We start from the raw sequence: 12,281 nt of genomic DNA, 5'->3' as shown, positions 1-12,281 counted from the left end.
TCTACCTTACTTGCTTTATTAGATTAATAATTGCATTAATATGTTAGAAAATAAACTATTAATTCAAAAGAGTATACCAGCATCACTATACATATCAGTATACACATATTTACCAAAAATTATTTACAAATATGCATCAAGGATACTAATACAGTTTCAGTTTAACATATATACATATACAAACTTGGGAACAGAAATCAATATCTTACATGCACACCAACATCACAACTATTATTTTACATTCTATAAATGGGGTAGTTCAAATATGTTCATTATATATGTTAGCCATCTCCCTACCAACAACACAGCATTATGAATATATGAAATTCTACAGGGAACATATTCTGCAAATTAACATTTGTGCTGATTTCATCCCAAATGTATTCTTAAATTAAAAAAAATAGAAACCACCTACTTATATTTGGGGATGTCTTCTAGTTTCTTATCACTGCTTATTCTGTGCACCAAGTCAGACTGTTCATTATCATAAGGGGATAGGATGACATACAATACAACACTCTTCAGTGCCTGTTTCAGAGAAAGAGAAAGAAACCAATCTGCAGAGATGTAGTAATATATGAAAATAAACAATATTACAAGTACCACTTGGAACAAGAAGCTGATTTTTTTTTTAAATTTTATGTACCAGTTTGTAATCAAACTTAACTTGGAATTACAAGTTTGGAGAGCTGAAAGGAACCAAACCGATCATCAATTTTAGCTACAAAATAAGGAAATTCATTGAAAACAATTTAAAGCTTTCTTATTAGGCTAGAATTCTTCATTTTAAAGTGGAATTAGTGGGATTTCCATATATGTACCTGAGAGCATTTTCAAAATCTTGGAACATTGTTCCATAAATTTGTATAGAGTTTTCAATTCCTAAGATACCTTTGCTGGAAGGAATTAGTCGTGAATTACATTTTAAAAGACAACATTTTTTCCACATTCCTCTTTGTATCAGTTTATTTATATGGAATATCACTGTTACACAGAATAGGAGCTCTGGTTTCCTGCATCTTAAATAATTTACAAGTATTTTTATCAGTAGCAAATTTTGGATAACATCACTTCACTTTAAATAACTTTTTCTTCTTGGGCCTTTTCAGAATTTTCACACATATTTTTACCTATTTGAACTGTTTGGCGCTAAAATCTGACTTCTTTCTTATCAGTATTTTACTATCACGTATACCTATTAACTTTTCATGCCCCCACATGCATGAGAACCAAGTTTGGTTCAGATTCCTACTAGACTGACTATATGGCTGGAGCAAATGTTTACAAGGTGGAATGTCAGATGAGCATCCATGGAGAATCCTGCACTTATGAAGGTCACTCTTCAAAGGTTCTGCCCAATTGTCATACACAGAATGTGAAAAAATCTGCACTGTTTAAGTGACTTAAGCGTGGTCAGGTTGAATGACCTCTCTGCCCAGTGTTTTCTCTGTCAATGCAACAGAGGCCTATATAGCTGGGTCTCCAGTGTGCCCATATATTTCAATTAAAAAGACAGGAAGCTAAATGTTGCAAAACAAAGAACCAGCCTCCAGCATTGCCTGCACATCCAACAATGCTGATTCTTCATTCTCCCTGCAGTTTTTCAAACTTAGCTTGGAGAAAAACTATTTAAGCAATATGTGACACAGCTTCAGACACACATGAAAAATTACTCCTTTCTACTTCAAAAGCTTCAACTGAATTAAAGTAAATTTCAAGACATAAAGAAGCATTCCCCATTTGCAAAAGCGCCAAATAGTATCTAACTATGTTTGAAGGTATCTTCCATATGGGCTGATAAGATTCTATTCTATCAGATATAACTCTAACTACATTTTATTTAATAAAAAAGTGATGTTGAAGCTGTTCTAGAAACAAGACGAAATGTACATGGAATATGAATCACTTTTCCCCCTAAAATGCTAATTATAATATGAAAACGTTAGCATTTGACTTTCATTGCCCTAAAAAACAATATCTTCATTAAAGGCAGCATTTGCCTATACAGACATTAACAGCTTATAACCCATTTTTCTTTTGTTGTTACCTGTTGCCATTTTTCACCTTCAGCCTGGATGCAGGGTGTATCATAAATAGCTCTGTAGTGTTTACAAATGGAAAGATAAGAACCTTCATGCTGATCCAACTGAATCATTAAATTGTAGTATTTCAATTTTAGTTTCTGAAATGTCAAATAATGTTGGGTTAGGAGAGACACATTAAGCATACACATCTGTCACTTCCCCAGTAGTGTGAGAACTATTTAAGATGTGTGAATAACACCCCATAAACCAGCAAATCAAAAGTTTTCTACCACTAGACATACTTCGGTGTTGTCTTCCTGGAAAAATTTGGTGTTAATTTTTTTGCTGATAATTTGAGTTCGAATGTAGTCCTTTACAGCCAAACAAAGCCTCATCTGTTCCAAGATGAACTCCACACGTTCCTTCTTTTCCATCGATCCATAGGTCTCCACCTAACGTTCAGAACATTAAAGTATTACAGACTGTGACACGTGAAATTCTAAGAACAGTGCCCAAAGCTAACAAAAGCAGTAATTAATTTTTAACTTAAATAAAACTCTTCATTTGGTAGTTATAAATGTACAGCAGACATGTCAAACACAAGGCCTGGGGGCCAGATGCGGCCCGCGAAGTGGTTTCATGTAGCCCGCAAAGCCATCCTGGAAACAGTGAGGGAATGGCCCCCACTGCCTTGGTTCTGGCCGGCCGGGAGCCAATGTACAATTTTGTGGTGGCCATCTATGCTGAAACGCATTCAGTCTTAGCTCCACAAGGCCGTCTGGAAACAGCGAGGAACCAGTCCCTGCTGTGTTGGCCTTGCCCCCTTGGTGCATGCTGGGGAGGTGTCACCCTTCGTGAGGAATGAAGAAATGGACCATGCCTCGGCGCTTGCCCCGGTCCCACCCCCTTCTGCCAGAGACCCTCAGATCTGTCCCACTCCTGCCCAGGCCCCCACAGGGCCCCTTGATGCGAACGATGTAGAGCTGGCCATGCCCACCCAGTAGGCCACACCCACTCCATCCACGCCCACCCAGTAGGTCGCACCCACTGGCCCCCCAAGGGCAACTGCAATGCTGATGCGGCCCTCAATGAAATTGAATTTCACATCCCTGGTGTACAGCAAATCAAAACAGTTACAGTATGACAAAATTTGGCAGGCACGTTTGTTCAATTCCCAGTTGAATAAGCTTCATTTATTTTGAATTTTGGTCAAACTGAAAGTAAAATTTAAGCTTTTTGGCAAATTGTTATCAGGACAATTTGCCCTGGCCATGCCCTCAAAAGTCTGTTCTTAAAGGCTGGGGGGGCAGGAAGAGAAAAAACTCCCATTGCAAAAGATGATGTGGACCACACTAGATTTCAAACCCCACCTAATACACCTTCTTAGAAAATATCTTCCTTGTTTTCTTGGGGAAGCTCCTACAAAGTTGGTTATCTTCAGGCTGGGAAAGGTAAGCTTTGCAACCCTTTCTGGGAAGTAAACAATATTGTGTAGGCAATGCATTTAACCCCTCTATTAAAAAGGTTTCAAAAACACAAGAGATAAATACACCAAAACATCTGCGCTATTTAATGTTCTTATATTACTACTGGATAACTGATCAAAACAGCTGTTAAAAATTAAAAGGAGAGATGATAGTATTTGAAACACAGGCACTGATCCCAAGCTAAGCTGTTCTTTTACATTACCTGAAGTTCCTGCAAAATTGAGGCTGCTTCTTTTACGTCACCATTCTGTTCTTTTATTGTTGCCAATGTATTTGTCAGCCGAGCCCTCTCAATTTCAACGTATATCTAAAAATAGCAAGGCATTGAATTTTATGTAAGAATTAACCACTGCACAAATCTAGTATTGTACATGTGGAAGAAGCCTTATTTTTTACAAATGTTAACATACATTTATCAATGTCATACTTTATCATTCTACTGTTATATAATATTCATTCATTCATTTTATATGCTGCCCATCTCACCAGCAAAGGTGACTCTATTATTTTAGCTATTCCAGCTCCAAGTATGTAAACTCTTAATGTAATGATATGTTCCTGATTCAGTAACCAAGAAAAGCACTTGTGGTAAGCCATATTGACAAAAGTGTTAATTTCAGACAAGAATAAAAGCAATAGTAAGAGTATACTGATTCGTTTAAAGTTATTTAATTGTTTGAACCAAGACAAGAATATACAAAGACCTTATTTATACAATGGATCCAATTATACAGCATTTAAAATTCCACTTCTTTAACTAGAGAAAACATAAGTATTAATGGAATTGCTGAAAAAATTCAAGAAGGTACTGAAATGAATGCAGACATAATTCAGAAAACCCCCGTTTTATTTTATTACCGAAATCAAATCATGATTTCTAATGAAGTTTTACTGAGCTTTCCTCTTTCATGAAAGCTTTACAAAATTTCCCCATAGGATCACCTAGCAGTGGTGTTCAAATTTTAACCTTTTTTTCCCCCGATACAAAACCCCTTGAGAATGATCAGGGCAAGCCATTGTGCGTATGAAATACTTTCTTATCCTACATCCCTATCATCGGCTGCTCCATTTATCGTGTTTTTGGCATGATATATGGTAGAAATCCATATTTATGGGTCAGCCTGAGAAGGCAGTAACTTGGAATACTGTAGAAATAAATACTTTAAAAGGATGAAGCAACTAACCAAATAAAAAAAAAATACATATTGTGCGTATTTGTGAAACCGAGAAAAGGAAGAAAGGTGCAACAGATCTTAATGAAGGTGTCCGATCTTGTGGAACTGATAAATATAGGCAGAGAAATGAAGGTAGATGGGTATAATCCAAGGAATAAAACATTGTAAGAAGACACAAATACATTTTTACAGGGATTACAGTAAAGTAAAAGAGCAAAAATAAGTGGTTACACTTTTGGGAGATCAGTAATTGTTTAACAGTACCTGGCTTAAAACAAGGCATTTTTCAAATATATGGTTAGAGCAGAGGTTCCCAACCAGGGGTACGCGCACCCCCTGGGGGTGCAAGATGATGTTCCAGGGGGTGCGAAAACTTGGGTTTTCAAAATTATAGTGTATATGCATAATTCGTTGCCGTTATTTCAAACTTTTGTTAAGGGGTGCGAGAATATATCAGAAGCGTTCTAGGGCAGTGGTGGCGAACCTATGGCACGCGTGCCAGAGGCGGCACTCGAAGCCCTCTCTGTGGGCACGCGCGCCATGCCCCGGAGATGGCAACCGTCCTCTTCAACCAGCTGCCCGCTAACTTGCCGAGGTTCCACGTGGCCGGATGCATCCCAGCACCCATGCGCTTGCTGGCCTTTGTGTGCGGGGGAGCGATGGTGTCAGGCAGCAATTGCCTCGCCCTGCCTCACCCCGCAGAACCAGCCTCCTGCCCACCGCCCCACCCACCAGAGACCCCTGGATCTCCCCCAACCCTGCCCGGCCCCCACAGGCATCCCTCCCCAGGAGCAACATCGAGCTGGCCGTGCCCATCCTGGCCACGCCCACCCATCTGCCATGACCACTGTAGCCACACCCACCTGGCCACGCCCACCTGGCACCCGGCAATATATAAGTGGGTTTTGGGTTGAGGTTTGGGCACTCGCTCTCTGAAAGGTTCGCCATCACTGTTCTAGGGTGCGGGGTATAGAAAAGGTTGGGAACCACTGGGTTAGAGCATAAGTCAATTTATGCTTACATGTGGCTTAGGGAATGGAGCTAAAAAGACAGTGAAAGCAAACCAACTTTAAGAAGAAAAAGCAAGAATCCTGCATGAAGAAGACAAAAGATTAGTATTAGTGTAGAAGCTGCTTGGAACAGGCTGAAAAGAATTGTTACAGAATGCTATGGAAGAGTGGGGAATCCTGCCAATTGGAATTATGCAAGAAAGTGCCTGATGGAATGAAAAAAATTAAGAGGTTGTGGATGAAAGAAAAATGCAGGTAAGATGATTACTGCAAAATATAAAGATGATACTATGCTCTGCTGTGCCACGCCACCCATCTCACATTCATGACTCTGGAAGGCTTACAATTAAAATATAAACAGTAGCAATTTTTTTTAAAAAAAAAGCCATGTAGGCAATACAAATGCTAAGAAAAAAACCACATAGTACAATCACAGGGAGAGCACAAGATTTACTCTTGTAAAGTGTTAGCTGCTAGTTCTATGACACCTGCAGCTCTGATATCATTCCCTAAACCTCTTCATTTAAGTCATTAATAAAAGGCTAAACATCCCAGGACCCAGGACAGCTCTGTTGTCTATTCCAGAGGTCCCCAACCTTTTGGGCACCAGGGACCGGTTCCATGGAGAAAAGTTTTCCCACAGACTAGAAGATGCATGGTTTTGTGTGTTGCCTGCATCTCGTGGATGGGGCGTTGCTTGTTTGTGCAGACCAATTGCTGGCATGCCGCAGCCCAGTATTGGTCCATGGACCGGGGGTTGAGGACCCCTGGTCTATTCAATAATACTTTCCAAGCTAATGTAGAGCCAATTATCAGTATTCTCTGAATACTGAGAATCAATTACAAATCCATCTAACAGTTACCTCACCTGTATTTTATATTTCTTTTATGAAGATATTATGTTTGTTGAATGCTTTGCTGAGGTCAAGACACAGTGTCCCTTATGTACTAAGCTAGTAATACTGTCAAAACTAGACATCTGCCATTTGGGCTGGACATGTCAAAAGAAACATAAAAGTACACTGAATGAAAACAGAGTAAGTTTCTTAAGACCTTCAGGTGATAAAACAAGGAGAAGGGCAAGAATGAATGGGTAAATGCATACATGCAGATTGAATAAAATGTGAGTGACCAGTATAAAACATGGCTTTTATATAGAAAGAATGAGGACTGAATCACAAGGCAAATAAAAGAATGAATGGATCAAGATTAATTGATTACATACCATCAAGTTCTTGTCAATCTTAGTGACCCCATAGATTTTCTCCAGGGTGATCTCTTCCTAACCTAGTTCTTCAGGTCTTTTAATGGTGCACTCATCACCACTATAACTGAGTCAACCCAACTTGCTGCTGGCCACCCTCTTCTTCTATCCATCTGTCCCAGCCTTAACGAGAGCTATATCTTCACATAACACATTTAATTTGAGCCTTATCATTTGTACCTCAAATGAGAACTCTGGGCAGATTTGTTGAATGGTTTGTTTTTTAGTTATCCACATTTTTCTCATGAGTCTTCAACATCAAAGTTTAAAAGCATCAATGCTTCTTTCTATCTTACTTCTTTCAAGTCCAACATTCACTTCCCTAGAGTGTTACAGGTAATATTATACTTTGTATGATTCTGATCTTTGTAGGTACAGACACATCTTGGCATTTGAATATCTTTCCCAAGGCATTCAAGGCTGTTCCTTCACATCTTTCACGTACATTCACAAGATGTATTTCTTGACTTCTTGGAGCTGTCCATTTCTATGCTGTTTTATACCTTCTGTTAGCAAATTTTAAAGTTGGAATTTATCAAATTGTTTCATAACGACATTTAGTTTGCAAGGCACCAAAAAAAAACCCCGAGTGTTGCAGAAGTATGATGAAGAAATTTAAAAAGCCACAGATTGTGAAAAGCAAAATATCTTACCTTTCCTTCCGTCACTGTACGTAATGTGTCAATCAATTGCAATTTGGTTGGCAAATCTGTGATCTCTTCAACATATGTACAGCACTGTTGGACCATTTTAGCAACTGCCTAGCATAAATAATGAGAAAGATTACACTTACTGAATATAAACTTGCACAGGTAGCATTGGTGTTCATTTGTTTCAGTAATATTGCCTGTTATGCAATTTTATTTCAAAACAGCCAAGGAAACTGAAAATGTTTGCAATGCAAGGAAGAGACATGACAAAACAAATAGGAAGTTGTCAGTGATTGTTTGCCTTCATTTTCACATATACGCCACATGGAGCAAAAAAACTTCCTACAAAAGAATATAGTTATTTTTGTCTAATATTTCCTACTTTTTAGTAAGGTAAAGCTGCTAAAAGAAGAAACTTCTCCAGTACTATGTGGAAAAGAACAAGTCATTTGACTACTTTAGAATTTCAAAAGAAGTTGTTTCTTTACTTATCATGACTTCTACAACTTAAAATTAAAACACTAAAATTTTCTTTGCATTATATATTAGCATTGTGAACAACTTTCACTAAAAACAAAAACAGCGCAATTTAGTTTTGCCTGAGACTTTGAACTGCTATTTGTATTCTACATATCTTGTACTGTTTGCTTCATATGCATCTTTTGGGTGTTTTTTTTTTAAGCAATCAGGCAATAGTTGAAAGGGAGCAAAAAAAAAACTTTAAACAACATAAATAAACTATCAGTAAGTCTCCCACCCGGACAGCTTGTCAGTTTGTTGAGTATCACATTTCAGTCAAAGCAATGTTACCATTCATTGTCACAATCACAGTAAATCCAACTACAAGTGGCAGTCATTTTTATAAAACAATAAAAACACAGCCTTGGATATAAATCTAAACCATTCAAATTATTTATAATTAACATTAAAACTTTATTACGTACCTTCAAATTATCCGCTGACCAATCAAAATTACCTAGAAACTTAGAAAATTAGCTAATAATTTAACTTAGCTATCTCTTAATCATTACTGTCTCTGTCTCTCAACCCAGCCTACTTCACAAGAATGAGAGAAATTTAGTTGGGATGCTACACACAGAACACTTATGTCACTATGCATAAACTGCAACAGATAGGAAGTGAAAAGTCGACTTTCCGCCAAATCTAATCTTTAAGTGAAACCTACTATTAGGTTTAAACAATAAAAGCTAATCTATACAAGATGGTAAAAAGTCATTAGGATTTAATCCCTTACAGAAATCTTAAAATAACAGGAACAAATAATTTTAAACTGCAAGGAAATCATCTTCAAAATACAGAAACACTTTTCATTTGACCTGATATATACGAATGCTTTCATACATGCAATTCTCTTTTACAAGTATGAAATCTTGATCTGTCTACTTACAACATATACCAACAGTTGCCAAGTTGTAGTGTAGGAGATTACATCAAAGAAATACAGGTAGTCCTCAACTTATAACCGCAATTGAGACTGGATTTCCAGTCATAAGTCATTACAATTGTAAGTCGATGGCACCCACATGACCAAACCCAATTGCACAGCATTTTTGTGCTGATCGTTAAGCAAATGACTACTGTCATTAAGCGAACACCACAGTCATAAATAAGAACTCATTCTGCTGGATGAGCATTTTTTTCCAGAAACCAGCAAAAAACATCACAAATTGTAGTATAGGTGACTTTGGGATGCTGCAACCAATTATAAAGGTGAACCAGTTACCAAGCATCCTAAATATGGTCATATATTTTTTTTGGGGGGGGGGGGAGGAACAGATGGACAACATCTTGCAACAAGAATAGGAAAGCAGGAGAAACCCTTTTAAACTTCCCCCTCTCCCCTCAGTAAACTCACCTGTTTTAACTGACTCCTCCTTTTCGAAAGAAGGAAGATGTTTTCATTAAGAGCATTCCAGTCTTTAGCATCATAACACATTTTTACTACAGCAACCAAGATGCGAGATGTGGAAACCATATCAGAAGCCTAAAAAAACCATGGGAGATAAAATATCATTTTTAGTGTAAAATATTTGCAAGAGTTCCTTTAAAAAATTTAAAAACTTAACTATTTATGAAAATAAACATATTTCTGATTGCAAGATCAAGTATACAGGAGGAAAAGTAACTCAGAATTCACAAATGATCAATTCATTATTCCAGTACTCATATCGCTATTTTTCCACATCTTATTTTTGCTCATAAATGGAGATTTTACTTTATCAGAAAGTTTACTATTATTTAAGCATTAACTCTCAGAGTCGTAAACTAATTCTCTTTCACTGTTTTCTACAATCATAATAATTAAAATCAATGAGAATCTCATTGTCTGTAAGAACATATAAAAAGCTGGGGGGGAAAGACATCAATTACTATTTTGATATCTGCAAAAGAAGTCACACACAATTTATGAGGAAAAAAATGACTAATTTTAAAAATTAAAGAAATGATTAGTTCATTTAAAAAATGCTTACAGTTCGAGTCTGTTTTTCCAATGACAGCAATGTTTCAATTGCTTCCTGAAGCCTTCCATCCTAAAACAGAAATAGGGTGTTTAAAACAAATGAAAAAAGTAAAGTACTTTTAAATTAACTAAATTGCCAAGATATATATCAGTAAATACAACATATAACAAAGCTGGATGAAAACATGTTATTTACTTAATCAAATTCAAGTACCGCCCATCTCATTGTGATTCTAAGTCAGGAGTGATTATAAACTAGGAAACTATGGCTTGGTTCAAAGTAGCCATGGTTTCAAAGCCAAAATATATCTTGTTTGCTTATGGGAATTCAGCAAGGCTGCTTTGTAAACCAATCACATAATCTAGCCAGTCCAACACTTGCACAAGTCGAGCTGTGCTCATGCGCCAGCCAGCCACTCATGCGGCCCAGTTCCAAACAGGCCATGGCCTGGTTATGGGCTGCAACCTGAGGGTTGGGGACCCCTGAAATAAGCTACCTACTATTACCAAGAAAATATATAGCTATTTTAAAAAGTGAGGGTCAAACTGTACCTTTGTTTCCTGAATTTAGAATCAATTTCCTTAATTTTATACTCAATTTCAAAGGAACAGGATGCTATTAAAGCTGTCTTCAGAAATTATTTTTCTAATGTTTTTCACGATCAAATCTATAAGGTATTCAATCAGATGCTGAGAGGGAAATTATAGCATGCACCTCATTTTGCCAGATGCAACTTGCTTCCTCTCAAGTAAATGGCAAACGTGTTTCTGTTCTGCCAAATATAATAATCTACATTAGCTATTCTCTTCCAATTAAATTATTGCATCTAGTTATATGTATTTTATTGCCAAAGTGTACTGCCCTGAAAAATTCCTTTTGTATTGCAAAAAAACAAGCTGGGGAAAATATTTACACAAAGAAACAAATTCAAAAATGTGTTACATCAAGCCCTTCATGACAAAATGAATTAAGGGTGCAATTAAAATTTGGTTCCAAAAGATAGCACTGTTAAAGGACAACATTCCCAACAAGTAACTGAACATTTCAGAATGTAATTTCATGCGCTGTACAGTTTTTTTTAAATCAGGAGGCAGGAGATCTTCCTCCAATAATTTAATCATACCAAAAATATGGAGTCACTTGATTGATAAATTGGGCAGCTACAGAAATTGAAGGAAGGAAGAATGGAGGGAGGGCGGGAGGGAAGGAAGGAACTTTTATGTTCAAGAAATGTACAAAAGAGAAAACTTATGATAGGTCTTCAAATCATTCCACTGACAGAGGCAGCACCTGAAGTTCCAATTATGTGCAGTAACTTCTTTAGCCAGATAATTTTTATTTTTTTCCACAGCCAAAAGGGAGGTGAAGGCCCAGGCAGTGCCCACTGTGAATACTTTACTTTTGCCTGCATTTATTATAATATTCTAAGGAATATTAATGATCCTTTTCTTGCACAAAACTCTGTTCAATGTTTTAGCTTGTATTTAACATTACACATTTTTCCATGTACAATTTAATCCTGGTTTACTCCAATATAAAGCAGGTGACTGCACTTAGTCAACCTTGGCTGATCTTAAGCAGTTAACCAGATTTAAAATCAGGTTAGTATTCAAATAAAGGACCACCAGAAAATTTCAGAAATAGAATATTTTAAAGAAAAAAACTGGATAAAACCTAACTATTTCTCTATTGTCGCCTATAAACCAATATGGATGCATTCTTGAAATCATCAGAAATTAAGATGTAGTAGGGAGACTTTACCACCTAATCTAAATGCATACAGTATGCTTAACCACAAGCGAATCACAACACTGAGTTTAGTCCAACAAACTAAATTAAAATCCAGTTTGATAATTTGGGGTTCAGCAAGTGAAGTGTACATAGCCTTAACAGGACAACATGTAATCCATATAGCAGGGAGCAACAGTTCTTCACCATCATCACTTGGTCTGGATAATGATGGGCAGCTTTGTATTATTTTCTAAATACAAGATAATTAGCAACCTGGATAGATTGTTTTACTAACATGGACTTACATTTTTAATGTTATTACTTCTCTAGGAAGTAAATCTAGCTTAGCATCATGAGAACCCAATTCTAAAAACAATGTGAAAAATGTTATATTTAAGTATCCATTCCCTTTTTTGTGAAAGTGCATTAATAACACACCGCAAACGAAAGAAAACGT

The 12,281-nt window shown here is 36.9% G+C and overlaps 1 protein-coding gene across 1 annotated transcript in view; it reads right to left on the bottom strand.

Moving 5' to 3' along the window:
• The window catches only part of PSMD12 (proteasome 26S subunit, non-ATPase 12), a gene marked incomplete at its 5' end in the record, with an annotated part of 15,411 nt that extends 5,249 nt beyond the window's left edge, over window positions 1–10,162 (bottom strand). Inside the window, 7 exon segments of the mRNA XM_015816959.1 lie at window positions 416–528; window positions 2,048–2,182; window positions 2,327–2,476; window positions 3,714–3,818; window positions 7,614–7,721; window positions 9,487–9,615; window positions 10,103–10,162. Coding sequence (XP_015672445.1) covers window positions 416–528; window positions 2,048–2,182; window positions 2,327–2,476; window positions 3,714–3,818; window positions 7,614–7,721; window positions 9,487–9,615; window positions 10,103–10,162 — 800 coding nt within the window.
• Between the last annotated feature and the right edge of the window lie 2,119 nt (window positions 10,163–12,281).

This window comes from Protobothrops mucrosquamatus, unplaced genomic scaffold (genome assembly GCF_001527695.2).
Source record: "Protobothrops mucrosquamatus isolate PMUCROS unplaced genomic scaffold, P.Mucros_1.0 scaffold539, whole genome shotgun sequence".
Taxonomy (NCBI): Eukaryota; Metazoa; Chordata; class Lepidosauria; order Squamata; family Viperidae; genus Protobothrops; species Protobothrops mucrosquamatus.
Note: the sequence above shows the minus strand (reverse complement) of the source record. Positions and strands in the feature narration are given on the sequence as shown.